Raw genomic sequence first — 27834 nt, 5'->3', positions numbered from 1 at the left:
AAGGAAGAGTGAAGGAAAAGATATTTGTTATTTATTCAGGGATCCACACTGGCCACTGAGAAGTGGGTTGTTAGAAGGTGGATATGCTAACTGGCAACGTCGTACTCTGTTCATTAGCTGTCGTCGCTCACTTGAGCATCTCATATCCTCTGTATGTTCTAAAGTTTCTTCGGTACAGTATGCCTTGTACTGAGAAAGAATATCAATTGGTGCAGTCAAGAAAGGAGTTGCTTCTCCCTTTCCTTTTGTGTGATGGGCGTCAGCATTATTCTCTTAGCTTTTCAGGTGTGACAGGGGACAATATGTTTTAGTGACTGTGAGAAACCATGAAGGATGCCACTGCTTTTAGACAGTGTAGGAGCAAATGGCTATATTCTCTGTGCTCCATTTCCCCCTCTGTGAAAAAGGAAAGCATAATATTTAACAACATCACCAAGCTATTGTGAGGGTTAATTAGATTTAATGGGGGAAGGGAGGGGAGCTGATTACGCCCTATTCAAATTCAAAGAGTCATTATTTTGTGTCTAAAAATAATCCTGATTTAGGAATAAAATTAATTTGGAAGCTCAATCTTTGGTAATCATCTTCCCACACTTAAAAAAGAAAAAGCCATAGTTTTTAATCAAAAACCCATTCTAAGCACAATCCAATGAAGTACAAAGGGAGATCTGTGAATTTCCATTCACTTTCCAAGGAATGCAGTGCACGGTTCACGTTTTTCTTTTTCTTTTCTTTCCTTTTTTTTTTTTTTTGAAGATATGTGTGGAAAGGTTAATTTTTTGGCATGGAATAATATAAACAAATAAGGTACGTTACTTTTTTTGTTTGCTTCACGCGAACATTTGTGAAACAGTTCAAACCACTTCTTCAAAGAATGAGTTGTCCATGTTTTTGTGACTGTAATAATTTTTCACGTCATTTTTGGTAAATTCCATTTATTTACTTATTTATTTTCAAGAACCAGTCAGTCAAGTATCTTTGACCCATGTCCCAATCCCTGGACCTCATGAATGTTACCTTCCATGGCAAAGTGGACTTTGCAGATATGATTAAGGATCTTGAGATAGGGAGATCATTCAGGCTAACTAATGGTGGGCCTGAGATGCGATCCCAAGTGTCCTGGTAAGAGGAAGAGGCAGAAAGAGATCTGACTACAAAGGAAGGAGACAATGTGGTGATATCAGAAGCAGAGGGAGACAGGCATGTGATGTGGGGCCATAAGCCAAGGACTGAGAACGGCCCCTGTAAGACAGAAAATGCCAAGAATGGATTCTCCCCTTGAACCTTCAAAAGGAATCAACCCAGCCGACACCTTGAATAAGCCCCAATAAGACATTTTTTGGATTCTGACCTCCAAAACTTTAAAAGAATAAATGTGTGTTGTTTTAAGCCAAAAGAAAAAAGAAAGAAAGAGAGAAAGAAGAAAGGAAAACAAAGGGTCTTCATATGCCCTGACTTAAGAAAGAAAGAAAGAAAACAAAGAGAGACAGACAGAGAAAGAGATAAGGAAAGAAGGAAAATTCCTAGATATTTGCGGCTAAGATAAGAAAAAAATCATCTAAATCATAATCATCAAAATTTATAATAGATCAATTTACTACAAAAATCTTTACAAGAAGTGGAAGTTGGCATCTGAGAAAAATTTCTGTTGTTGCCTAAATCTCACTAAAAACTTATAAAAGCTTCAAAAAAAAAAAAAAAGAAAGAAAGAAAGAAACATTCTTTAAAAATAATGGAACAGTGAATAATCCTGGAAAATATGTCATATCTGTTAGGGGAAAAATGTTGCCTCAGTTTTTGGTGAGTGAAGGTCTTTGGCTGAGAAGGAACTTTATGGCTTCCATTTAGAAGTTTCCAAAGGAAAGGGAGACTATGTAATTTGGTTAGTTGAAGAGTACTCTCTACAGAGAAGCAGAAATAATTCTCTCTTGTTTTAACACTACCCAATTAAAATTTCCCGTAAGACTTAACAAATTTTTATAACTTAGACGGTATACTCACCAAGCAAACTTCTGATTATTCATTCGATTTCCCCGGATCCTTGATACTGGGGACGGATGTACCCTATAGGTAGATGAGAATAATCCAGTCATTAAAAAAAGCACATTCCCGATTACAAATGAACAAATTAAAAAACAGAGAAAAAAGAGCTTGTTTATAAACGATCTCTTGTAGGTATGCTTAATATAGAAAGCCCCAGAACCTAATCACTTCTTAGTAAATGAAGACAGTTAAATTCCTATGCATGTAAACCTGCAGTCTCTCTCCTTTTGTACCACATTTATTATTTATTTATTTAAAGATTTTATTTATTTGACAGAGAGAGACAGAGAGCGTGAGAGAACACAGACAAGGGGAGTAGGAGAGGGAGAAGCAGGCTTCCCGAGGAGCAGGGAGCCTGATGCAGGGCTCTGTCCCAAGACCCTGGGACCATAACATGAGCAGAAGGCAGAGGCTTAAGGACCAAGCCACCCAGGCATCCTCCTTTTGTACCACTTTTAACGTAATAATGGCTTGTCATAATGTTCACTGTGAAGAGCCCCAAGAGCCCCACCCCCAGTTTTAATCAAATGACAGATTCACTCAGTCCAACACAAAGTTCCTGCCTAGCTAATCCTTGCAAGGTGCAGAAATAGGTAAAAGTCATGTAAGGTGAGGTGTTTGCCTAGGACGAGGGTGAGCCCCTTCTACCGCCCCTTCCCACCAGGGATACAAAGAGACAGCAAGCAAACCCTCCCTGAGTCAACAGCTGGATTACAAACCCTAAAAAAGTGAGCTAAAGAAAAGAGCTCAGGATATGCTACCCCAGAATATGATACTTGGGCCTCAGGATTATTTTGAGTTGCAAACAAGTAAGAAACAGCAGGCAAAGGAGGAGCTCTCGACTTTCCCTTTATAGGCCAGAAAACCAGGACATGAACTTCCCGTTTGTAAAGCAAAGTTTCCTTTGTAAAGGTGTCCCCCCCCCCCCCCACTTCCAAAACCAGGAAGAAGAACACAACATACAACCATACAACTCTTTACTCGGACGTAGTACTGAAATGAGACTACGTAATAACACTTATCTACCATTAGACTCCCCTGTTTCCTGGTCACCTTCCTACAATTCACCCCCTCTAGAAGCTCAAACCCCCCTTTTGACTATTAACTTTTCCATAATTTACCCCCTTTGTTAAAATGGTATATAAGAACCACACTTTAACCACCCCTTCGAGTTACTCATCACTGAGCAGGCCTGCAAGTCTGTATATTGCATGTGTAATAAAGGGGTTTTTCTTTCCCCTCTTGCTAATCTGTCTTTTGCTGTTTGTTTATTTATTTATTTAGTCTTTTGTCAGTTTAATTTGCAGGCCCCCAGGCACAGAACCTGAGAAGATAAAAGAAAGGTTTTTGTTTTTGTTTTTTTTTTTTTTTAGTTTGTTTGGTTTTTCCTCTGCAGCAGGAACTTCATCCAAATGTCCAGGAACAGAATCGGAGACTGGGGGAGGAAGGAGGGTAAACAGTTATTTCTAGCAGAAAAGCTTTCTAGATGTGATGCTCTGCTGCTGGGCTTCGAGGAAGGCAGTCAATTCAAGAGGTTAGCTAAATAGCGGAGAAGTAAAAATTACATTGTCTTACAAGTTTCCGGGGTTAGAATCATCCATCAGAATAGTTTATATTTCCAAGCACCGCTGATATTTTCCAATCAGGAGCTAGCCGCTGAACCTCAACCTCTTTGTGGGTCACTAACTGGCAAGACAATAGGCCCTACTTCCTGCTTCCTTGTGGCCAACTTCCTGCTTTGCTCTACCTTTACTGTAATTTGTGAGATCTAGGCAGTCTTTGGGCTTGTGGTATCCTTATGTCCCAAACACTTCTCTCATGTACAGGAGAGAAAAGAGTCTTTGAGCCTTGTCAGAACCAACAGCTTCAACATTCACTAGAACCCGGTCTTCCATAGTTATTGAGCAAGTAAAAATCATTTAAAAAACAGATAATACCATTCCAGCTCTGCAGAAGGGCTAAATGCAAACTTTCTGTAAATCCAGAGCCAGACTGCACTTTGCACTGGGAAGGCTTATTTCTTCCAACATCCCTTATTAACATTCTTTTCCTCACAGAGCTTCTCAATGGCTGCTGCAGCTGAGCCGCTCGGCACAGATTTTCTGCTCCGCATGGGGGAGGGGATGTTAATTATGCAGAAAGATGGAGAGAGGCCAGACAGCCCCTCTGGTGAACTGTCTCATTCAAGCACGGCTCACTTCCTGCTGTTTTGCAGCTACAAGGATCACCTGTTGGTCTTGGCATCTGGCCAAACTGGGGCCTAGCGGAAATGACAGACTCAGCTAGAAATGAAAGCCAGCGCATATTCCGGCACCCTAAATTGGGGAGAGAGGGAAAAAAAAAAAAACCATGCAATAGAAATGCAGAAGAATTATACAAAAGGTAGCAAGGCTCATTTTTTCTTCTCTTTCCTTATTTCTTTCAGTCTGTCTGCTTGAAATACAATCATCAAAATGGAATTATGAGCCAAAAAATATCTCCCCACTTAAATCTCTCTGACCCAAGGGACAATATAGGAAGTCCTCTGAACCTTCCCTACAGTCTCACTAGGGTATCAGAGTCCTACCACCTAAATAAAGTTCTAAGGAGTATTAGCCTGAACACTTACGGTTCTTTAATTCACTCCATATCCTTTCAGTGTTTGGGTCCTGTATTCCTTCCTCCTTACCCTTCGTAGTTCCATTCATCGAAATTCCACCAGGTGATGTTCGATAATGGAAGTATTCTCTTACTGATGCTTCTCATTCCATATATCAGTGGAGAAAAATGGGGCTGTTGAACTTATAATTACAATATCCTTTAGGTATTTGTATCTTGTAACACAATTTCATTGATCCATAGATCAAATACTGTAAGTAGGCAATTCCTATAATGGTTTAACAGGCTACAAAGAATTCCACAACTGCGTGGATATGAACAAATAATTACAAGGTTTCCTAAATTAAAAGGGTAAAACAAGAAAGCTTTTTTTTTTTTCCCTTCTGAAAGGGGGTAAATTGGATAACCTGGAGCATGCGTCATTCGATAAAGTAGACTATAAAGGTTTGCATTTCAGCTCCTCCCCCAATTTTATTTCTTCAAAAAGATATGCGGTGTTTTTGTGAGCTCGGGCTATGCTGGGGCACTTCTGGCCATTGCCTCCCTTCCTTCCACATATAGCAGCAGCCAGGCAGGTAGCAAAGTCAAAACCCCAGTAGGAGAAACCACCGCCTAATCTGCATGTCATGCATTATTCATGACCTCCTGATTCCTGCACCTGCATCTGGGCAGGAAGCTTACAGGGAGTGTTCATTATGCTTCTCTTAGCCTCACACAGGCTCGATTACTGCTAAGCCACTTTGTTCTGTAACTAAGGGTTTCAGGCCTTAGTACTAACCGCTGGATATGGAAAGAAAAAAAAAAAATCACCACCCTAAAGAAAAGAGCAATTTGGGTTGTTGTGCAACACGCACTGAATCCCACAATGTGCTCTTATGAGACTGACAGTTAGTGTCCGATGGAAATGCTCACGTTGGGTGACTTACGTTACGTGGAATAAAGGGAAGCCGTACCAGTAAGGCCACGTATACCAACTGTTCTGTTGACACGCGTTTCCTCATCTGAAGCACGCAGCATTTTTATAATTGTGCCCAGCACAGGGCTTAATTTAGCTTCCCTGCTAAGCATGTGAGACTTTTAAAATATCTTAATACAAAAATGGTTCTTCCTTCTTTGCATATAAGTCCAAAGAAATTGACTCTCAAATCTTATAATTTAATGACTGACATTTGTTGTCTATCAAGAGGATGCAATCGCCCAGTTCTTCCCAATGGTTTTATGAACCTTCCTGAATGGCTGGTGGCTGGAGGCAGGAGACAAAAGCCAATACTCAACACAAATTACTCATGACTAATGAACTGCTGGGGGAAGATGTCATCTGCTTTTTTAGTATCCCAACCACAGAAAAGCGAGGCCAACTTAAATCCAATCTTCTAGCCCCAAATGAAAATAGAATGATGTGGTTAAGGTACAGACTGTGGAACCAGCCTGCCTGGGACTGAATCTCAGCTCCACCATTTTCCAAGAGGGTCATGTCATCTTGGGGTGAGAGCTACCTAACCTCTCTGGGCTTCAGTTTTCTCTCCTGTATAAATGGAGATAGTAATGGTGGCCCATCTCCAAGGGCTGTGAGATTTAAATGACGTAACAGTTGCCAAGTGTTTAGAACAGTGCTTGGGACCCAAGAAGCAGTCAATACACGTTTGCTATTATCCCTAGCAGTGTTGATTGGACTGGAAAGCATGGGAAGATGAACCTGGAATATCCAGCTAATTCCAGAGGATTGAGACGACAAATGTGCTTTACAGACCTGCAGTCTTAACTACCATGTTTATATGACTTCACTAAAGGCAAAGAAGTAACAAAGAGAAATGAACACATATAGAGTAATAAGAACCGACTCCTGTGATTTCTACGATATGGCTTATTCTCTGACATCGAATTTTTCTGTTCTTTATTAGAAAATCTATCTTCTGTTTACTAAATTGCATGGTATTTCAGTTACATCCCGTTCGAGAACAAGTCAGTAATCTCGCCAGTACAAAATCACTACTTCAATGCTGTGTACCACACACCATACTAAGCACATCAGACACATTATCTTATTTTATCCTCATACCCTTATTGTTCATATTTCTTCAGAAAATAGGCTTACAAGAGTTAAGTAACTCGCCAGACTGACACAGCTAGTGAACAGCAAAATTGGAACCTGAACACAGTTATGTCTGACTTGTCCTACTCCACATTATCATCCAATCCTGTGAACTCATACATATTCTCCCCACACAACCCTAAAGGATGCAATAAAGTGTATTAGCACCAGGGGCTTCAATGAGAGATCTTACATGTATTTAAGACCAACTGCATATCTTATAATTAAATAAATGCAAAGTGAATGTACTAGTTTTTTTACCTAAAATCGGCACTGGATGAAACATGAAGCATCTGGGTACTCAAAAGAAATTCATAGTAACTACTGATCTCTCTTTAACTGCTTATTAAATTTCTTATTAGTGTTGCTATTTAAATATATCATGTACAACACATGTAAGGTTAGATGGTATAATTAATTCTAGCTACATCTACTTTTTTGTTTCCCTTTTTTTTTTTTTTTTTTTTTTTACAAGAACCAAGTTCAATCTAAACTTCAAAGATGAAACCATCTTTGTCATGGTCATCAATGGCCTCCACGTTTTCAAATCTAATGGTTAATTCTCAGTCCTCATCTTCTGAAACTCTCAGTAGCAACTGCCTTAACTAGTCACCCTACTCATATCTTTAATTTAAACATTTATTGTGTACCTACTATTTATGCATTAATTCAAATATTAATGGGACATCTGTGGTGTCAGGCACCATTCTAGGTTCTTCAGTACTGTAAACTGTGTTGAATGAGGGAATATTACCTCTATACAAACATGATTCAACTTCAGGGTGCCTACAGCACAACCATGAGTTTGGACAATAAATGGTCATCATGGGTAACATGATAAATGGCCATGGGAGCAGATAAAAGGGGCATCTGAATTATTAAAGCTTTGGAGTAGACCCGGAAGTTTCCCTAGGACAACAGAGAGAGGCGCTGAAGGGTGGAAATGGCCAACAACAAAACTACAGATTGTTTTGGGTGACTGTAGTAAGGGATGTGGCAGGTCTGGAGGGTTAGGAGATTAGGTACTAACAGGGCCTTGAGCAGGGTAGATCTCATGTATTGTGCGAAGCAGTTAACTCAAAGAATTAAAGGACAGTGTCCAAAGGCTTTTAAAGTTAGAACGGACACCATCAGATTTGTGTACTAGAAAAGCTGTGTTGGTGGCAGGGTAGAAAATGGCTGAAGAGAATATCATTATGCGGGAAGAACCACTGGAGGCCTACAGTAAAAATGCTGTGAAAGCGGGAGCCAAGATGGCAGTAGTGGGCATGGTGGAGTGGGAATGGAGAAGGAGCAGGAGGAAGACAGATACGTAATAAGTTAGGTGTTATCCCCAGGATTTGGTGTAAATACATGTAAGATGTGGGGAGGCAAGGTGGAATAAGGAAGCAGTTTTAGCTAACACCCAGACCCGTGAACTGGGTGATCAGAGGAGCCAATATAAGGAATAAAGATCATGTATGGGGATTAAAAAAATAGAGTAAGCTCTGTCCATTGCTTATACAGGGCTGGGGTTCAGCAGAAAATTTTAAGAAGAGAGCTGGAGATGCGAGCATCCATACCAGAAAAATGGTTAATGAGCCATGAATTTCATGGAGGCACAATGTAAATGAGAAAAGCAGCAGATTTAGGCCTGGACACCATGCAGGACTTCTTGCATGACTTTATTTTTACTATTTTTTTTTTTTTTAATATTTATTTGTGAGACAGAGACAGCAAGCATGGGAAGGGGCAGAGGGAGAGGGAAAGGGAGGAGAGAAGCAGCGTCTGCTAAGCACGGAGCCTGATGCAGGCAGGGCTCCATCTCACAACTCTGAGATCATGACCTGAGCCAAAATCAGGAGTTGGACACTTAATCGACTAAGCCACCCAGGCGCCCCTTTCTTGCATGACTTTAAACCTCTTCCTGCTCATTCAGGGGATGCCAGAGATCTCCACTTATTGACTGGAAGTTGGGAGTTTCATGACTCAATTTAGGCTTGTAAGATCTTATAACCATTTTTAAGAGAGGTAAGACATGATCTGTTCTACCCTTCCCTTGATGTCAGAAAAGCCAAAAATAATTAGTTTTTCCTTCAGTTTTGCCTTGGGCAGTAAGTGGCCCCAACTTCAATTCCATCGTGCAACCCAGAAAACATAGTCATCCTCGACTGAACGTCTCTCCCCATATCCAGCCCAGTCTGTCCACTACACTGCCTCCATTCAGCCCACTTTTCATTTCCACAGCCACTGACCTATTTTAACCCGTACCTGTCTCTTAGCAGCGCCCCTCCCAAAATCTTCTCTCCCGATCCATTTTCTGCACTAGAGCCACGGTAAGCATATTTAAAAGGCAAATCTGTTCTCACTCCACTATCCTTTAGTGGCTTTTCACTTCTCTTGAGATAGACCTAAATCTCCACTGGGCCTACGTGCCAATGATCTGGTCCCTGCTCACACCTCTAGCTTTACTCTCCCACAATAACCCCTTTCCCACACCCTGCTGTGATCCAGTCACCCTGCCTCCTTTCAGCTTCTCTCTCTCAGCTCTGTGTCTCTGCATGTGTTGTTCCTTTTATTTATTTATTTTTTTTTAATAGTTTTATGTAAGTCAACTCTACACCCAATGTGGGGCTTGAACTCACAACCCCGAGATCAAGAGTGGCAAGCTCTTCTGACTGAGCCAGCCAGGCGTTCCTGTGTTGTTCCTTTTATACAGAACCTCCAACACTGCCCCTTCACCTCCAGAACCTTCCTCATTCTCAGCTCTCAGCTCAAGTACCACTTTGCTTTCCCTGACTGCCCACACTGGACCATGTGTCTGTGTGACAGACTGCCATCATTCTGTCCATTAGTCCTTCACAGCTCGTATCAGGCTTATATACACACTTGTACATGTGTATATAAGTGTATATACTTATATATAAGTGTATATAATAATAATATATACAAGTAATAATAATATATAAATAATAATAATAATAATATATAAGTGTATATGATAATAATTATTTGATTATTTGATGGTGCCCTTGGGTGGCGCAGTCGGTCAAGCATCTGACTCTTGATTTCAGATCAGGTTGTGATCTCAGGATTGTTGAGACTGAGCCGGGGGTCCAGGGGCTCCATGCTCAGTGGGGAGCCTGCTCAAGACTCTCTCTCCCTGGGCCCCCTGGGGGGCTCAGGCTGTTCAGCGTCTGCCTCCCGCCTCGGTCATGATCCCAGGGTTTGGGGACAGAGCCCCCTCTCTCACCCACCACTGCGTTCCTTCCTCAGCAAGGAGCCTGCTTCTCCCTCTCCTCCCTGCTCATGTTCTTGCTCTCTCTCTCTCTCTCTTAAATAAAGAAAAGAAAACCCTTAAAAAAGAGTCCCTCTCCCTTTCCTTTGCCGCCCCCTCCACACACACATGCACACTTTCTCGCTCTCAAAGAAATGAAATCTTTAAAAAAAAAAAAAAGTGATTATGTGATGAAAAGCAGGAACTATTTCTCCTTAGCTCTCCACTACATGCCCAGTAACAGGTCCTACATCTGGTACAAAGGAGGCATCTACTAAACACTGCTCTGTAAGTAAAAGGAGAGAATAGGAACTCATAAGAGTAGCCTGTTCATTTTTCCTCAGATCGGTTGTTCCGCTATCTGGAAAAAATGAATAAGTAAATATATATAATAATTTAATATTTAATTTAATATTGATTATATATTTATTTCTAATATATATTACAGGTAGTACAAAGTAGAAGGGGCAGTGGGTGAAAAGTGCTGTGGCCTGGGTGTGGTCCAAAAGAAGCTTTGACCCTCCCAGGAGAAGGATCCTTTACATCTGCTCAGGCCTGCGTCCAGCTGTGTGCACACAGGACCCATCCAGGCCAGGAGGCCAAAGCAGACGCATCCGTCACCTCCTCACCTCCCGGGAAGTTTGGGCAAGACTGGCCGATGGGGTGACGAGACTGCTGAGACTCACCCGAGGTATGTGGTTTAGTGTTGAATCAATGAGAATTTCTTGGTTTGCATAACGCTACTATGACGATGTAAGATCTCAACAATAGGGAAGCAAACTAAAAGGTATCTGCGAACTGTCTATACTTTTGCAACTTTTTTTTTTTCATATTTCCCAATTTCTTTTTTTTTTAAATATAATTTTTTATTTTTTATAAACATATATTTTTATCCCCAGGGGTACAGGTCTGTGAATCACCAGGTTTACACACTTCACAGCACTCACCAAAGCACATACCCTCCCCAATGTCCATAATCCCACCCCCTTCTCCCAAACCCCCTCCCCCCAGCAACCCTCAGTTTGTTTTGTGAGATTAAGAGTCACTTATGGTTTGTCTCCCTCCCAATCCCATCTTGTTTCATTGATTCTTCTCCTACCCACTTAAGCCCCCATGTTGCATCACCACTTCCTCATATCAGGGAGATCATATGATAGTTGTCTTTCTCCGCTTGACTTATTTTGCTAAGCATGATACGCTCTAGTTCCATCCATGTTGTCGCAAATGGCAAGATTTCATTTCTTTTGATGGCTGCATAGTATTCCATTGTGTATATATACCACGTCTTCTTGATCCATTCATCTGTTGATGGACATCTAGGTTCTACTTTTGCAACTTTTAACTCCCCAAATCAGGGAAAAACATTTTAAAGTGCTATTTCTTTGCCGGGAGAAGAATACAAGCGATACACATTGTCTAAAAACTGCTTTTTCCTATTTTATTTAGTGATGTGTTTTCTCATTCTTTTCAACAGTTATTACTGATAACATTCATTCAAGGTGCACTGATAAACACAGTATATGTGCGTGCACACATTCTCTCACACCTTTTTCTTTAAGCGTACAAACTCATCAATCAATTCTGCTACTTTGCCATCACAGTTTTCACATGCATTGGGTACAGAATTACTGACAGCAGAAATGTTGAAAAGTGGGAGGAAGAAAGGAGTAAAAGAAGAAAAGAAGACGACACATTAGAAGGTTAATAGAAATAATGCTGTGATGGGATTCGGGCAGGGTAGGGGGGTGCAGGGGAAAGGGACTTTAGATCAGGTGTAGAGAGCAACACTTATATTGTGGAATTGACACTTATCCAAAGGACACAGATCCCCAGTTCGTCCTTTAACCTGAGATACCCTGATAATTGCTTCAATTTTCCACTTCATTTTACATGTGTGTAAGTCTGATGTATTATTTTTCACTGTTCAGTGTATGGTGCATTAAGATTCCTGTCTTTTAACATGTAAACCAAAATCCTTTGATTCTATCCTTAGAATGGACTGAGCTGGAGGAATTTCATGAATTGAAAGGTATTCTGATTGGTAGTTACTCTATTAGTCACACTGGTAATGTCTTTTATTTAGTGTGCTCTGTCGAGAAAGAATGGTAAGCAGCTGAAAAATCACTTCAAACGCTTTTACTGCTTCTGACCACATTAATTTTGAGATACCTCATTTAGGCTAAAAAAAGAGGCAAAGTTAAAGTATGTAATATGGGCTTTTTGTCACCCCAAATTGGATCTATTATAATTTAGCATTCTCTCAAGAAGGTGTTATAGCTCAGTAGGCTGTACCATTTTTCCTTTGAGCAGGACAAAATTTTACATCATTTCCTCCACGAGCCTAATGACAAAGGCATAAACCAGACTCTAAAGATGATAAGCCATCTCTAAGGAGAAAATATAGCTTACAGTTCACTGACAGTAAAATATCTCATGCTAGAAAGACCCCAGTCTGGTAATTATATGGTAACCATTGTCTTTATTTTAAATAATGTGTTTAACCAAATGTGTGTGTGTGTGTGTGTGTGTGTGTGAATCCTGATATGCTTTCCTTTAAGTGGACACAAATAAATCAAAGGCAATGGTATCCAACAGATGGATTCAGTACAAATCACAGAGCAGTCTGATGTGTAGATGGCTGTAGAGGAAGTCCTCTTACTGCCCAAACCGAGGGTCAAGAAGCTTGGAGGATTTGAAGGCAAAGGAGCCAGGAAACGACCTGCTAGCTCATGCAGAGACACTGCATTTCAGAATTTGGCAATTGAGGTCAAGAGCTGCCAAATACATCAATCAATACATCACAAGGCCAAAGTTGCCTGCGGAAATTGGCAAGGGATAGGTGAAGTATCACACATCAACTCACCAACAGGCTTGGACAAACAGCAACGCACCCACCATATAAGCACTTTCCAAATGCACCAGGCCCTCTACAATTATCAACATCACTTCCCCCAGTTAGTTCAAATTTGCCACTCCCTCCTCAGCCCCAGGGTCAACCCCCAGTATCCTCCGTCTTCTGCTTCCCATAGTACTGGCCCAAGAGGCTACAGGGTTTCTCCTGCAGAAACACGTACTGGCTATTATTTTACTAACAAAATGGGCAAATCAAGGCACAGCCAGGTCACTTCCTTTGGTTATTTCCGAGTTTGATAGAGATCACATTATTGTTCTGGTTGTTTATGAAGCCCCCTACTAAGAAAAAAATGATAAAGAGGAAAGAAGTGATTAAAAAGTAGCATTGCAGGGGCACCTGGGTGGCTCAGTGGGTTAGGCCGCTGCCTTCGGCTCAGGTCATGATCTCAGGGTCCTGGGATTGAGTCCCGCGTTGGGCTCTCTGCTCAGCTGGGAGCCTGCTTCTCTCTCTCTCGCTCTATATATATCTCTCTCTCTGCCTGCCTCTCTGCCTACTTGTGATCTCTGTCAAATAAATAAATAAAATTAAAAAAAAAAAAAAAGTAGCATTGCAGGTGCCTCGTTGGCGTAGTAGGTAGCACGTCAGTCTCATAAAAAGTAGCATTGCTCTGTTCCCCAGCTTCTGCCTACCAATTCATATAAGAGCCACGTAATCTAAGGTGTGGCTTCTTAACTTTAAACGAAGACTGGCGCCCAGCCAAATGAGTATCTAATAGCACGGGAGAGGTTAAATAATAACAATATATGGTTAAGAAAAAGAGTGCCAGTTCTCCAAATGGAGGACTTACTGCAAGACAAGGGATAACAAAATAATGCAAACACTACTTTCAGAGAGCAGAGGAGAGAAAAATCACTCCAAGTTAATGCTATGGGATTTGGGCCGGGTCTCACAGGACGCAGTTCTGAGCTGATGTGGAGAAGTAGCAGGTGTGCAGGGCAGGAAACCAGGACGCGCAAACAGGAAGGGGCAGGGAAGACGAGTAGCGCGTGCAACCATTGCAGCTGGAAGGAGTTCATGCCTTTTGCAGCCCAGAAGGTGGGATGTCTGAGGGCCGGTGATAGATGCTTTGGGATTTCCGGCTCTAGAAAGTGCAAAGCTGCTGGAAGATTTCATGAATTCAGAGGAGTAATGTTGTTGCACGAGAATGCATCTGCGAGCGGCAGGCCTATGGCCGAAAGTGAGGAAGACTAACGTCACGATTATCTGGGGGATGGGGCCATGGTTCACTTATAAGGGGACAAAAGTCAAAGCCAGAGAGGTCGTGAGGGAATGGAGTGCACGGAAGAGACTGTTCACTGGCAAAACCTAGCGACACCAGACAGAGGAAGATGAAGCAAGTACTAACGCTCCGAGAGGCTACAAGAACGGAGGGAAATGTGGCTTTGATTTGAGGCAGCTGCAGATGAATGACTGCGATTCAGGAGGGCAGATGTCGGGAATGGATCTGATTATCATAAACACGGCAGTGAAAGCGGCTGAGGGTGTCTGAAAAGAAGGCTCCACGGGCAGAGGAGCAGAGGGGCAGAGCAGGGGGCCAGCGGCAAAGGAAGAATCAGGGCAACCAAGGAAAACCAGGAGGAAAAAGACCCAGTCCCTGTCGGATCTGGTAAAGGGAACGAGAGAACTGAGGAGAGATCACTATAGTGGGTCAGTTAGGCACCATGATAAGGATGGGTTTTGGGGAAAGCTACAAAAGTGACAGGCGCCAGGCTCTACATGATGAATGCCTGAGATTGAGGATAAAGGAGAGAATGTTGGGAAACGTCTGTTTGAGCTTTTCCATGAAAAACAGGTCTTTCTGGAATAAGCAAGTGGGACAAAACAGTAACTTGATTGTTCTTTTTCTTTTTTTTCTTAAGAAAATGGAAATCATTCTGTATGTTAGGTGCAAGGTACAACTGAAAAGAAGAGCCTGAAATGACTGAGGAGGAAAAAACTGAGGGACAAGTCCTAGAGGAGATTTCCCGACACTCAGCAGCCACACGCGTGCAAATACTGGCTTCAAAGTGAGAGCTAACTGTGAATTCTGTGCTGGGCAAAGAGTTTTACTAGACAGTCTCACTTATCCACACAACAGCCTACGGGGAGGGTGGCATCACTCCCATCCTGTAAATGAGAAAAGCAAGCTCAGAGAGGTTGTTCTATCCAGCCCAAGGTCACACAGCAGAGTTGAAAATCAAGTCCAGGCCTAACAAACTCCCACATCACATTCTTAAACAATGTTCTGCTCTGTTTGTTTCATGACCAAGGAAGTAACTCCATTTTTTAAAAATGTTAACTACAGATTAGATGGAATATATAACAAAATTTAATTATAGTTTCATGTTTACCAAATGATGTTTAGAACTGAAATTATGTTTGTAAGTAGTCATGAAGTAGTCTGAGCTCTCTAAATGCATCTATATTGTATATCTGCAAATATATAATTTTATATATATATATATAAAATTATATATAAAAATTATATATATATATATACAATTTTATATATATGTGTGTGTGTATATATATATATACACCTATATATATATTTGGTCTTTGCCTGAAGTTCCAGACACAGAGCTCCTAAAACCCTTGCAATTTCCCAAGCGATCACATTAGCTTTTATTACAAGCCCCTTTAACTCCATGTGAGTTTATGCTAATGGGGTGACTTATGGTGGGGTCTCCAGATAGTTTCAGCATGAGACGTCACCAGAGGGACCAAGCATGTGATCAGAACTTTCTCCTGTGTAGGGTAGAGGGGCTGGATAGGGAATTCAATCACCAATGGCCAGTGATTTCATCAATCACACCTCCGTAATGAAATGCCCATAAAAACCCCTGAATGGCAGAATTTGGAGAGCTACCTCATTGGTGAACCCCCCTGATAGGCTGAAGGATGGTGTCCTGGGACGGGGCATGGAAGCACCACACGTCCCCGTCTTGTCCTATATGTCTCTGTCATTTGGTTGTCCCTGAGTTGTATCCTTCATAATAAACTGGTAATAGTAAGTAACACTTTCTTAAATTCTGTGAGGAATTCCAGCAAAATACCGAACTTGAGAGGGGGTCCTGGGAACCTCAAACTTGTAGCTGGCCAGTGTTCAAGGATTGAGTCCCTGATCTGATGGGACTAACTCAGGATACTTAGCATCAGACTGAACTGAGGAGCTAGACACCCCTGACACCAAGGGACTGGGGAATTGGTTGTTGTTTGAAAAACAATCACACAATATATTAACCAAACAATTTTATAATGGGCTTTTCATACTCACATTTCCCATGTGTGCTGGCCAAATATGAGAATAATGCAAATAACACCACTGTCAACAAGTAAGATTAAGATTTTTGAAGTCTGTAAATTAAACTGTCTTTTAAAAATTCCCTCCAATTTTTGCTGAGACTATTTTCCCTCAATCATCATCATTAGAAAATGTAGAAGGATGAATGACCATAAAATGGAATTAACCCATATTTAATCTAACAACCTGATACTCTCTTTTAAATAATCAAGAGAAACTGAATTTACAAGATCTGATTAGAGCACTTTGTTTAAATTTCTAGTCCCAGATTAAATACAGATGTTATACAAACTAGGCTAGGTCTGGAAATTGCCCACAAATACATTCTTATTATTGAGCATTCTTTTTGCTTTAAAAAAAAAAAAAAAAAAGAGTCTTCACAGAGTCCCTGAGATACATGCAGAAAATAAGAAGAATTAACGCAGAACAGAAAAAAAGTCACATGCTTGTACTAAACAATAACACACATAGTACAGCCCTAAAAAAACTGCACATGACCAAAGAGGAAAGCAGAAATATCATGACAAAAAAAAAATTAAATTAAATTAGAATTCTTACATTTCCTGCCCTGGAGACTCAGTGATTTAAGAAAGAAAGCATTATGATTCCAATATTTGAAAAATAAGAATTGAAATGATTTCTTAGTTTCCATTGTTTTGCAAGTCCAGTGCTAGGCATAAGTAACGTAAAAATGCATAAAATACTGCCTCCACCCTGAGGGACTTTCTAGGCTAGAGAGTTAAAGCATTATAGACCCTGCATGGAAGGGCATCATGGTGTACAGTTGGGTATAGACTCTGGACACTAGGATACCTGCATTCAACCACTACTAGGTCCTACCATTTAACTAAGTGCATGGTTTATGGGTAAGAGAGCTCATCTTTATGCCTCAGTTTTGCCATCTTTATAGCGGAGGGTACTCACAACCTCTCATTCAGAGCAATACTTGAGTACGGCACGTGCTACACAAGTCTTGGCTGCCATGATTTTGTCCTTACTTACATGAGTCCCCATGTGATGGTGTCTGTCCCTGGCCCCATGTCTTGGTGTCTCATTTTCCTTTTTACCAACAGCAGTAACTTGTGAGAGGATTCTAGGTCTCTGGGTATTTGGTACAGGCTAAATGCTAAGAGGCTACAATAAAGACTATCTCAAAACAACCAGCTTCCAATTTGGGACATAACGAGAGAAATTCACCATGAAGAAATGGAAAAGCTTAGTTTTTGAATAAAAGGTAATCAGAGGGGCACCTGGGTGGCTTAATCAGTTAAGGGTCTGTCTTCAGCTCAGGTCATAATCTCAGGGTCCTGGGATGGAGTCCTGCTTGGGGCGAGGGGCAGGCGGGGGGGGGGGGGGGGGGGGCGGCAGGGGCGGGGGGTGGCGCCGCTCCTCTCTTTCCCTCTGCCCTTCCCCCCGGCCCTTGCTCTTTCTCTCCCTCAAATAAATAAATCTTTAAAAAAGAAAAAGAAAAAAGGTAATCAGAGTTTTGCAACATTCTGCCAAATAGCAAGACATATGCAAATCCTTGTAGCCATAGTAGGCCACATTCTACACGAATCCCAGCATAACCAGAATTTAGGAAATTAAGAAGTTCTACGAACTACACACATTATCTGATTAGGAAGTATGATCCAGTGGCTGCGAGGTGACGTTAGTTTCTTTTTACTTTTGAGTCTATCCATTTTCAAATTTGGTGTTGACTGCATTTCAGATGAGTGGCTGGCATGGGAATCAAGAGGGTTTACTGGTGTCAGGTGCTCTCATTTGCCAAGCGCTCTCCTAACTGTGGCTGTGTTTACAAAAGCATCATCAGTCTGGGCAGGGCAAAACAGGACAGTCATTTGGGACGGATTTCCTGTATTCTGTATGCTGAGCAGGGACCTTCAAATTCTCTTTCTCTCACATGTATATCATTATGCTAAACACAGGCCTGCTCCCCTGTTTAAATCAGTCATACCATGCAAAGCAAACCATGGATGGGTTAAATCATGACTTTTTTAGGTAACAACATGAGCAACGTGAGTTCAAGGGCTTCGAAAATAGAGTATTTCTATTTTGCCAGAGAAGTCTCATTAGGGTGTGCGTATACCCTACCCTTTTAGCTTGACCATGAATTAATTCACACAAGTAGGCAATCTGGAAGTACATTTGCATGATGTTAAATTCAAATTATGCCATCCTATTCTTCCTATTATCTTTTATAAAATCTTAACATCTTTGTGAACTTTAACATGCTCTGCTTTGGAAACCCTACGTAAGTCTAACACAGCCCTCGCCTCAGTATTGGCTATCCTATGTTAAATCTCTACATGTTTACAGATGCTAATTCAAATCACCTTCAAATGTAACAAGCTCACAGAATCCTGCAACATTTACTTGGAATCCCAACAGCATTTTTAAAACAGACACCGACATTTTTATTTCTGATAAGAAATGCTTGATTTTAAATAAAAAGAGGGGAAAAAAAAATCACAATTTCCATGGCTTCTTTCACAGCTTAACCTTGCAACAGGTAGTCTAGCTCTGACCCTAATCCTTACTAACTCTTTTCTTTGCTTGTGATCTGGCTGCTGCCTCTACTATGTCAGTATTGGTTCTATCCCGCACAAACCCACAGCGGGAACAAGCCTTGTTGACTCCCCACTCCCCACACCCCAGGGCTGACACCTGCATGTCTCTTGGCGCCCCGTCTCTGGGCTTCCTCAAGGTCCATCAGGCTGGTGTCTCCCCAAGTTACATCTTTACCTCTAATCTTGCCCAAATTGTATAATTTTGCATTTTCAGTTCCTTACCAGAAAATGTTCGCAGAGATATCCTACTATTAACCAATTGAACATACCTAGAAGCAGGTTTATCTCCTCTCTAGTACCAATTCTCCACCCATTTATCTGTTAGTAAGATAATTATTCAACAGGTTAGTAGAGTTCAGAGCTCGGTGAGTACCGCTGATTTTTCCCTTATCCCTTGGAGCTGAAAATGATTGTTGATTGACTTTGAACGGTCTCGACTCGCCTTTTATTTTCTACCACTCTCGCAAGCCCTCTAAATGAGGCAGTTCTCAGCTTACAGTTGGTACACCTGCATCCAGGGGAAGCCAGCCTCCATCCCTGTCCCTACTAAATGCAGCTGACGCACCGCTGAGATGAGCCAGCTGCACAGACAGGGAAGCTGGCTCCCTCAGGATCCATTCCAGCTCCCTGTTTTCCAACTTTAAAAAAAAAAAAAAGAAAAGAAAAGAAAAAAGAGAGTTCGGGAAGCTAAAAGCTGCATTTCCCAGAGAGCCCTGTAATTATGGATCTCTGCGTGAGCTAACTTCCACCAGCGCAGAGAAGGGAAGTGAGGTCTTCTGGCAACCAGGACTGCAGATGCCTTACTTCTGGTGCCGACGGGGGCGGGGGGAGACTCCTGCATCCAGTTCCAATACAGGAGTATAACTGGTGGGTGGGAAGGTGGCAGAGGTCTTTTGTTAGAAATGCCCTCTGATAGCTCTGTCGGCATGGTATTATAGCTCCTTTTCACCATCAACTGTCAGTGTGGATTCTATCAAGAAGCCTAAACACCTTCCTGAACCACTCTGGCCATTTTATCCACCCTTGTTTCAGTAACCATCAAGGGGTTCCTGATGTCTACAGAAATAAGCCCTAACTCCTTTAATATCACATGAATGACCCTGGTGTTCTGGCCCTAACCCACTGGTAGTACAGCACACGGCTTTCTATTAGAACCTTTTACCCTAGGCTCAAATCATTTTTCTTCCATGGGGTTTTGGCTTATGCCATTTCACTCATTGTGAATGTCTTTTTCTCTGTCTCTGACACGTAAATCCCAGCTGTCTTTCAAAGCCCTGAACAATCCCACCTCTGCCATGAAGTCCTCCATGACCACTTCAGGCAGGAGTGACTTTTCTTTCTCACTTCCTCTAAATAGGACATATTATATTATTATATTAACATATATATTTTATATATATATATATTATTATATTAACATATTGTATATAATATATATCTGATATATACATATCAGATATATATCTGATACTATAATATGTCTGATATCTGATAATATATGTATATTAAGATTTGATTTATTTGCAGAGAGAGAGCACAAGCAGGGGGAGCGGCAGGCAGATTAAGAGAGAGAAGCAGACTCCCCATTGAGCCTGATGTGGGGCTCGATCCCAGGATCCTGAGATCATGACCAGAGCTGAAGGCAGAGGCTTAATGACTGAGCCACCCAGGCACCCCAGATTGTGTATTTCTCGCATATGTTTTGTGTTCTTGGTAATTTCTTCTTGTTTATATTTACAAGATTTATCTCTCTAATCTTCATTCTTGAGTAACTGAGTTATATCGTCCATATTTAACAATTGTATAGCTAATTTACTGAGCACCTACTATTTGGCCGGTATTATTCTTTCTAGGCACTTTTCATCTCTCACCCTTAAAATAACCATGGGACAACCTTGGTACACTCTACGGATGGTGAAACAAGTTCCAAGAAGTTATATAGTTTGTTCAGGGTCACGGGGTATGAGGCAGGATTGGTATTCTAATCTCAGGTGTATGCCCAAGCTGTCGTCTCTCTGGGGCAAAATAGAGTCTGTCTCACAAAGATGGTGCTCACAGCTAATTCATCCAACTGCTTACTGAATAACCAGTCAGTTCTCCAAGGGAGCATTTCTTGAGCACTATCTGCCAGGCTCTCTGCTAAGCACAAGTGTTGTTTTACTTAACCCACTCAGCCACCATAGGAGTTAGATGCTTTACATGTTTCAAAGGTGGAAAAAACAAACACGCTGGCACCTCGAAAAATTAAGTGACTTGCCAGGATCTTAGTGCTGATACATGGCACTTCTGGGACTGGAACCCAAGGGTTTGGCTCCAGAATGCAGGCACTGTGCGTCAGACCTAACACTTCTGTTCTCAGAGATGCGTGATTTTATGGGAAGACCATTCAGTGAAATGGTTCATAGAAAATGTTTTATTTTTAGGCAAAAAAATGACAAAAATTTGGTACACCACAGTACATTTTCTTTACTACAAGACCCCCCGTGCTTACCATGATAATTAAAAATTCCTCATATGCAAGAAGTGGAAATAGCCGACAGCTTAAAATTTAGAAGAAAGTCCTGGAAAAGAGAAAGGCAGGAAGAGCAAGAGGGACCCAGGGGAAACAGCGCTCCCCATCCTAGCCCACACACATCTTATTTACTAAAAATAATTACTGACTAAAATTTTCCCTATTTACCTTGCTCTTGATATGCAAATCTGCAATTTGTTGTCTATCTATTTGTTATTATAATACCTTTTTCTCTAGTAAAATTATTGCTATATTAAATTTGGCAAATGCAGGTGATTATATTCCTTTTTGAAACTTACATGTAATTAAACTTATTTCAAATCTTGGGTTTCAAAGCAACTGATCTCTATAAGTTACACAGCAGGGAATCTGAGCGGTTAGCTCTAATTCAACCCAAATTTGTCATCCCTCTCAGGGTCTTTTTGTTTCTTTCTCCACATGCTTTTTGTCATTCAGGAAATCAATGAAGACACAAAATGATGGCCTACATTGAAACCAACAATACTCACATCTCAGATGCATGTGAAGGCAGATGTGTGTTTTAGGCGTAAACATTCTGAGCAGTGACACAGGGTGGTTCCCAGCAAGGGCTAAGGACAGTTCTCTAAAGGACACGTCTGCACTGGGCACACAGAAACTACCTCTGTGCTCATGTATCAAACACACATCTCGTTCCCTTTGTCTACACGTCCGCTTTCCGGTTCTTCAAAAAGACTTTGTTCTTTCCGTAAAATCGGTTTCATCTCTTTTTGCAGTTTTGTTTCAGAGCATTTCAACTTTCTGTATTAGACTGCAAATTAAATAACCAGTCAGACAAAGAGAAATTCTCTGTAATTAATGCTCTTATAAAGTGTGAAATTTGCACCTACATATTCTGCTAATTACAATATGAATAAAAGTTATAGTCTAGTGAAAACTGACGAGTTTTCATGCCTGGACAGTCAATATTATACCAGTAGACTCACCAAACTGGTTTTCCTTCTAAAAAAAAAAAAAAAAAAAAAAAAAAATTCACACTGTTTGTGTATTTCAAAATAATTGTCTAGCTTTGAAAGCCATTAAGACTCCATTTTCTTGAAAGTGTAGCAATTCGAGTCATTAGGAAGACTCAAACCTACTGGGCATGAGATTTCATTTTACTATGGTGAGTTGAGAGTATAAATGCTCCCAATAACACGATGGTTTCACAAATTGCATCCTAATAAGGGAAGGTTTGCCTGACTTTGTTTTTCTATGGATATTCTCCATTGTTGGTCTTTAAGTGACCCTGTGACTGCTGGTCCTGTGATACTTTACATTTGGGAAGAACCTTAGAATCTACGGAACACCCTCAGACATGTTAGCTCATCTCATCCTCACAGAAGTTTGCAGCAGGAACAGAGGAATTATTCCATTTGCCTTCTGTAAACAAGCACCCTAAGAAGTTTGGGGGCTTGCTGGGTGTCCCAACGGTGTCTGTCCGACAGAAATGAACACCTATTCTATGCATGTTTCCTTTTCTCCTATCCAGATGGAATTTAGAGCCAAAAGCCTTTGGCAGATCCTCGGGTCCATACCGCCCTCGTGAGTGAGAATAACACTACAGAACTTGCGTAGGGTCCCAGAGTGAGACTCTGGCCATGCAGGGGCTAAGAACTCCCAAGTTTATCCAGAAGGTAAAGGAAAAGGGATTTCAGAGTCTGACAGGGCTAGATGTGGACCCTAGTTTCAAAACACACTACCTGTGATCTTGTGTGAGTTGCCTAAACTCATTCAACTTTAGGTTCTTTTTGTGGAAGTGAGAATATTATTACCTACCTCATCTAGATACAGGGATGATAAAAGATCTGTTGTACCTGGCCCATGATCACTGCTCAGCAAATGTCATTCTTCTTCCTTCTTTGCAACTCACTGTTTACATTAAGGTGCCTATCTTTCAAGTTTCATTTCATAAACTAAAGACACTTTAGCAATCCAGAGGTGCTTACAAAAATTGGTTTTAAATGTCTTTGTTGGACTTTTGCAAGTAATCCTGACATTTAAGAAAGAAAAATTGCTCAATCTTTTCATTACATGTAGTCCTTCTCCTTAAAACAGTAAAATTTACAGTTGTAAATTTGTAAAATTTATAATTTTTAAAATTGTAAATTTTACTAAATTTACAATGCTTACTTGAAGATTTCCGAACGTAACTGGAAACCCTCATCAGTCTTTCCCAACGAATACAACGGTCACAACTTTAGTTTGTTTTTCTGACTTTGTTTTTTAATTGCACAGTTTAGCGATTAGAATGGAAGTTAATCCTTCCAATTATTGAGTATTTGGGGGAGTGACCCATGCTGACACTACTTTGTAGCAATAAATGCCAACGCTCTTGGGGTGGGGGGCGGTGTTTGAAACCGAATATTACAGTGTTGGCACGGTCCCAGAGTCAAATACTCACTGAAGCATCCTTAGAGAATTTTCATAGAATGCCACAGTGCACCGAAGCCCAGTTATACAAAGAAGCGGAAGAACTCGCCACCTCACAGTCTTAAAGGGAGAGGAAGGAGGGGTCCTTATCTCCATTTTGCAGATACGAGTACTGAGGCTGGGCAGCTTAGAAACAGCAGGAGCAAAGCACAGAGGCCGAACTGAAATTCAGGAGGATAGACACCCAGTCCCTGGGCTTCCAGAAATCACCTTCTCTCTTAGAAGAAACTCCCTGCTGTTCTTCTAGGAAATAAAAAGAACACATTGCATGGATAAAAAATTCACTATTCTGATCCAGAAATTTTTGATGTAAAGGGGGAACTGCCCCTGGGAAAATGCGCCTACATTGCAAATTCACCAGAAATAAATTTTAATAGAATTCATTTTCATTCCTCTCGAGATCCCTAAAAAAGCCCCAATTTCACTTATTTTGTTTTCTTAAAGTTCCCTGAATAGTTCTCTAAATAGACACAAACAAAATATGATAGAGTAGATAAGTGTAATTTACATTTTATAAGGCCAGAATAGACATTTTTACCAGATTTAATTAATGCAAGTGTATATTCACATGTCTACTCACATGCAGCAAAAGCTACAATTTATTACACTAGTATCTAAGGATGCAGTCAAAATTAGAATATTTTTATATAAATGATATTGTACCAGAATTTCAATGCAATTTTTCACCTTTTCTCATTGAACTGAATTTTTTTCCCTGCCATATTAAATGTTTATCGTTCCAAAAAAGCTGTCAGGTCAACAAAAAATTCAGTTTCTTTGGGGCAATTTTGTGGCTATTCTCCTAGAGTGAAGCCTTACAGAAGTGATCCTTAGGAATTCTGGGCCACATTAGCCTCCTGCCTCTATTATTTGACAGAGAGCAAGCACAGGCAGAGCAGCAGGCAGAGGAAGAGGGAGAAGCAGGCTCTCTGCCAAGCAGGGAGCCTGATGTGGGGCTCAATCCCAGGACCCTGGGTTCGTGACCTAAGCCGAAAGCAGTGGCTTAACCAACTGAGCCACCCAGGTGCCCTTCCTGCCTGTATTTATTATGCAGAACCTTATGTTCTGCATATGTAGGTATTAACATTTCCTTCACCTTATCTAACTGTTGTTACATTATTTTTCCTATACTTTATTTGCCTAGTCATGAATCTTCCAATTATACCATAGTAATACATTGATGTAAATTATCCCAAATTTTCTTTTGAGATGGGAAAGGGAGTAAGAAAAGACATAAGAGGTTCCATTCTCTTGTCAGATCAAATGCTATGGGTACTGCTCTGGAATTACAATTCTTGTGGACTAGAGTATACAATCATCAAAATAGGACTCTATCTTCCTGGCATCATCCTGGACTAGTCCCAAAAGTTATTCCCCAGCATTTGCTATTTTGGTCGGTAGTATACACCAAACATGGCAAGCCACTGATCAAAATCAGCTGTTTTCAGCTGCTTTACTCCTCATGCTGACAGGCATTTAATTCCCATGTTCATTTATATACTTACAGAGACAAAGACAAATTTAAGCATAAATAAACCCAGATTTTGAAGGTCATTCACTATGGCTACAGCAGGTTACACACGCCAACTAGTTAGCTCCAATTCCAGTCTTTTCTCTAGACCGATTCCAACACAGCGGCGAGTCCTAACCCACCCCTGTGTACCTGTTACTTGGACGAAAACTGTTCGTTCTAGAAGTCTTTTTACAATCAAATTGTCTATGGAGTTTCAAAGTAAAAAGAGATAAAAGCAGTATCTACTCACAATAAAGGAAAATCCTTAATTATCATTAAGTGACTAGAAAAAGAACAATGTGTTTTGATAAATATTAAAATCCTATAGCTTTTGTAATAACAATGCCAGCATCCAAATTACCCTGCATTCTGTTTCAATTAGAGAGTATGAATGAACCTGTACCCCCGAAATTCAGTTACCGACGTCAGAATGTTGCACAGGGTATCCTGCAAGCTCAGAATCACTTCCATTACAGTAACTGAGATCCTCCCTGGGTGGAAAAGTACTAAAATAACCAAGACTATTTTGGGGTTTAAGAACCTTCCAGGACAAATGCTCTGTATCTTGATCTGTACAAAGGTCTTTTGCACGTGTCATGCTGTACACGTAAGACCTGTTTGGGTAACGACATTTGTGTCATACCTTCAGACTAAAACAATGACCCTGAAGCCTAAAAAGGAGTAATGGAAATTTTGGTTGCAAAGTGAATTAATAAAAATCTCTATGAAATTTCAAATTTCTATGAAATATGAAAGTGCATATCATTTATCCTTGTTATTCAAGTTAGAAAAGAGGCACCCAGATGATCCGCAGTGTATTATCTTGGTTACACATGCTTGACATCCACTTGTCCTTATACAACCGACGGTGAGGCCACGGCGAGGGCACGTGCTGGACACATGTGCCTGACACGGCCTGACGTTTCAGTGTGGCACACATGTGCGTTAGGAACGTACTCAGCTGTGCGATTTTATGCGAGCAGACATCTGTAGACATGAATTTGAAAAGAACTAGTGTGAAGTGACAACCTTTATAACCTATGATAGATAGTAAAAGCGAGAACAGAAAGCAGCCCAGCTAACATTTATTGAGGTTTTACTACATTACGGGCCATGTGCCAAGTTCTTGCATTCACCTTCTCAAGAACCGCATGCCTGGAAACTTCAAACATATGAACAGAGACGGTAGGAGATCTGCTTTGTGATCTGCCTTCAAATGAGATAATCTGGCCGTGTAAACTAACACAGCCGTAGGCTCCAAGTTCATAAAACTATTGGTAGGCAACTCACTTATATGTGATTGTGTTATACCTGTAGTTTTAAAAATAGATATGATTTATTAAGATGAACCCTAAACACTTAAAACCTGAAACTCTGGAAGTGCCATCTTGAAAAACATCACCAAAGCAGCTTTTCTGACGCTGGATACCATCTCCGCCTTCCGAGTCCACAGCCTACAAACTCCCTTTGTTAGTTCACAGTAACAGTGAGTGGGCTTGGACCTGTGATGTCAATGAATTTCCTGGATCTGGATTGCTTTTTATTATCAACTACTGTCTTCTTGATTAATATTTTTCACAAGTTAAGGTTCTTGACACTTTTTAATGGTATGTTTATAAATCCCCTATTACCGTTCAATTAAATCTTACTTGACATTATTTTTACAACCCAAACTCCAAATTGATTAAATTCAAGTAATTGATTATTAAAGAACAAATATAGAAATGTGAACCAAACTGTGCTAAACCACAATGCACACTTTCCAACTTAAAGCGAAGCTGTCATTCTAGACACAATTATCATGTATCATTAGAGCGCAGGAGGAATACACACTTATCAGTAAAGTCCCACAATTCAATGGAAAAAGACACCGGATGGTCTCCAGAAGTTACAATGACTGAGGAGGGCTCAGGTCTTTCAAGTATGTTAATACGTCCCTCACTCGGTATATAACAGACCTAAATAGGAACTGAGAGAAAATTCAGTCCAAACCCTTTGTTTTCTGGTTAGAGAAAAGATCTCCAGAGATTAGGTGACATGTTCTATCTCGGTCCACTTCTTAACAGTGGCAGCGTATAGGCAGCAACCTTAAGTCACCTCTAAACCCGTTCTCTGTCGTATATTGGAATAGCCTTTAAAAAAAATTGCAAGTACACAGTTGCACACACCTATGAATATATTTAGTAAAGCAAATTTAAACATCTAATGTGGAGTCTGCTCTCTCTCTCTCTCTCCATAAATAATCCCAATTGAAACACAGCTCAACCCTGCCTGTTTTCTGATAACATTCAATTTGTTTAAACATAACTTTGAAAACATCCTTGAGTTTTCCTTTTTCCTGATGAAGGAATTTCAAAAACTTTAACCATCCAAGCTGCCAGCGGATCATTCTGACCTTTAATACCATCTCCAATCCCCCATATTCCTTAAAAGATACCACATGTAGAAGGTGTAAGAGCCACGAAGGAATGTTTAACCTGCCCTGTGCAAGGTTTACTTTCTTTTTAACTGGCCCACAACATAAAGAAACAATTAGATCAACAAATTTATTAGAGTGCTTACCTACTCTTGCTCTGCCCTGCACAATATATATTTTTGTACC

General features: G+C 40.7%; 1 protein-coding gene across 3 annotated transcripts in view; it reads right to left on the bottom strand.

The window, feature by feature from the left end:
• KLF12 (KLF transcription factor 12) overlaps nucleotides 1–27834 on the bottom strand; it is a 441551-nt gene that overhangs the window by 68626 nt on the left and 345091 nt on the right. For all 3 annotated transcript variants that reach the window (XM_059144589.1, XM_059144587.1, XM_059144588.1), the window contains one exon: nucleotides 2002–2064. In XM_059144589.1, the coding sequence (XP_059000572.1) occupies nucleotides 2002–2064 (63 nt within the window). The remainder of the gene's footprint in view (nucleotides 1–2001; nucleotides 2065–27834) is intronic.

This window comes from Mustela lutreola, chromosome 13, assembly GCF_030435805.1.
Source record: "Mustela lutreola isolate mMusLut2 chromosome 13, mMusLut2.pri, whole genome shotgun sequence".
Lineage (NCBI taxonomy): Eukaryota > Metazoa > Chordata > Mammalia > Carnivora > Mustelidae > Mustela > Mustela lutreola.
Note: the sequence above shows the minus strand (reverse complement) of the source record. Positions and strands in the feature narration are given on the sequence as shown.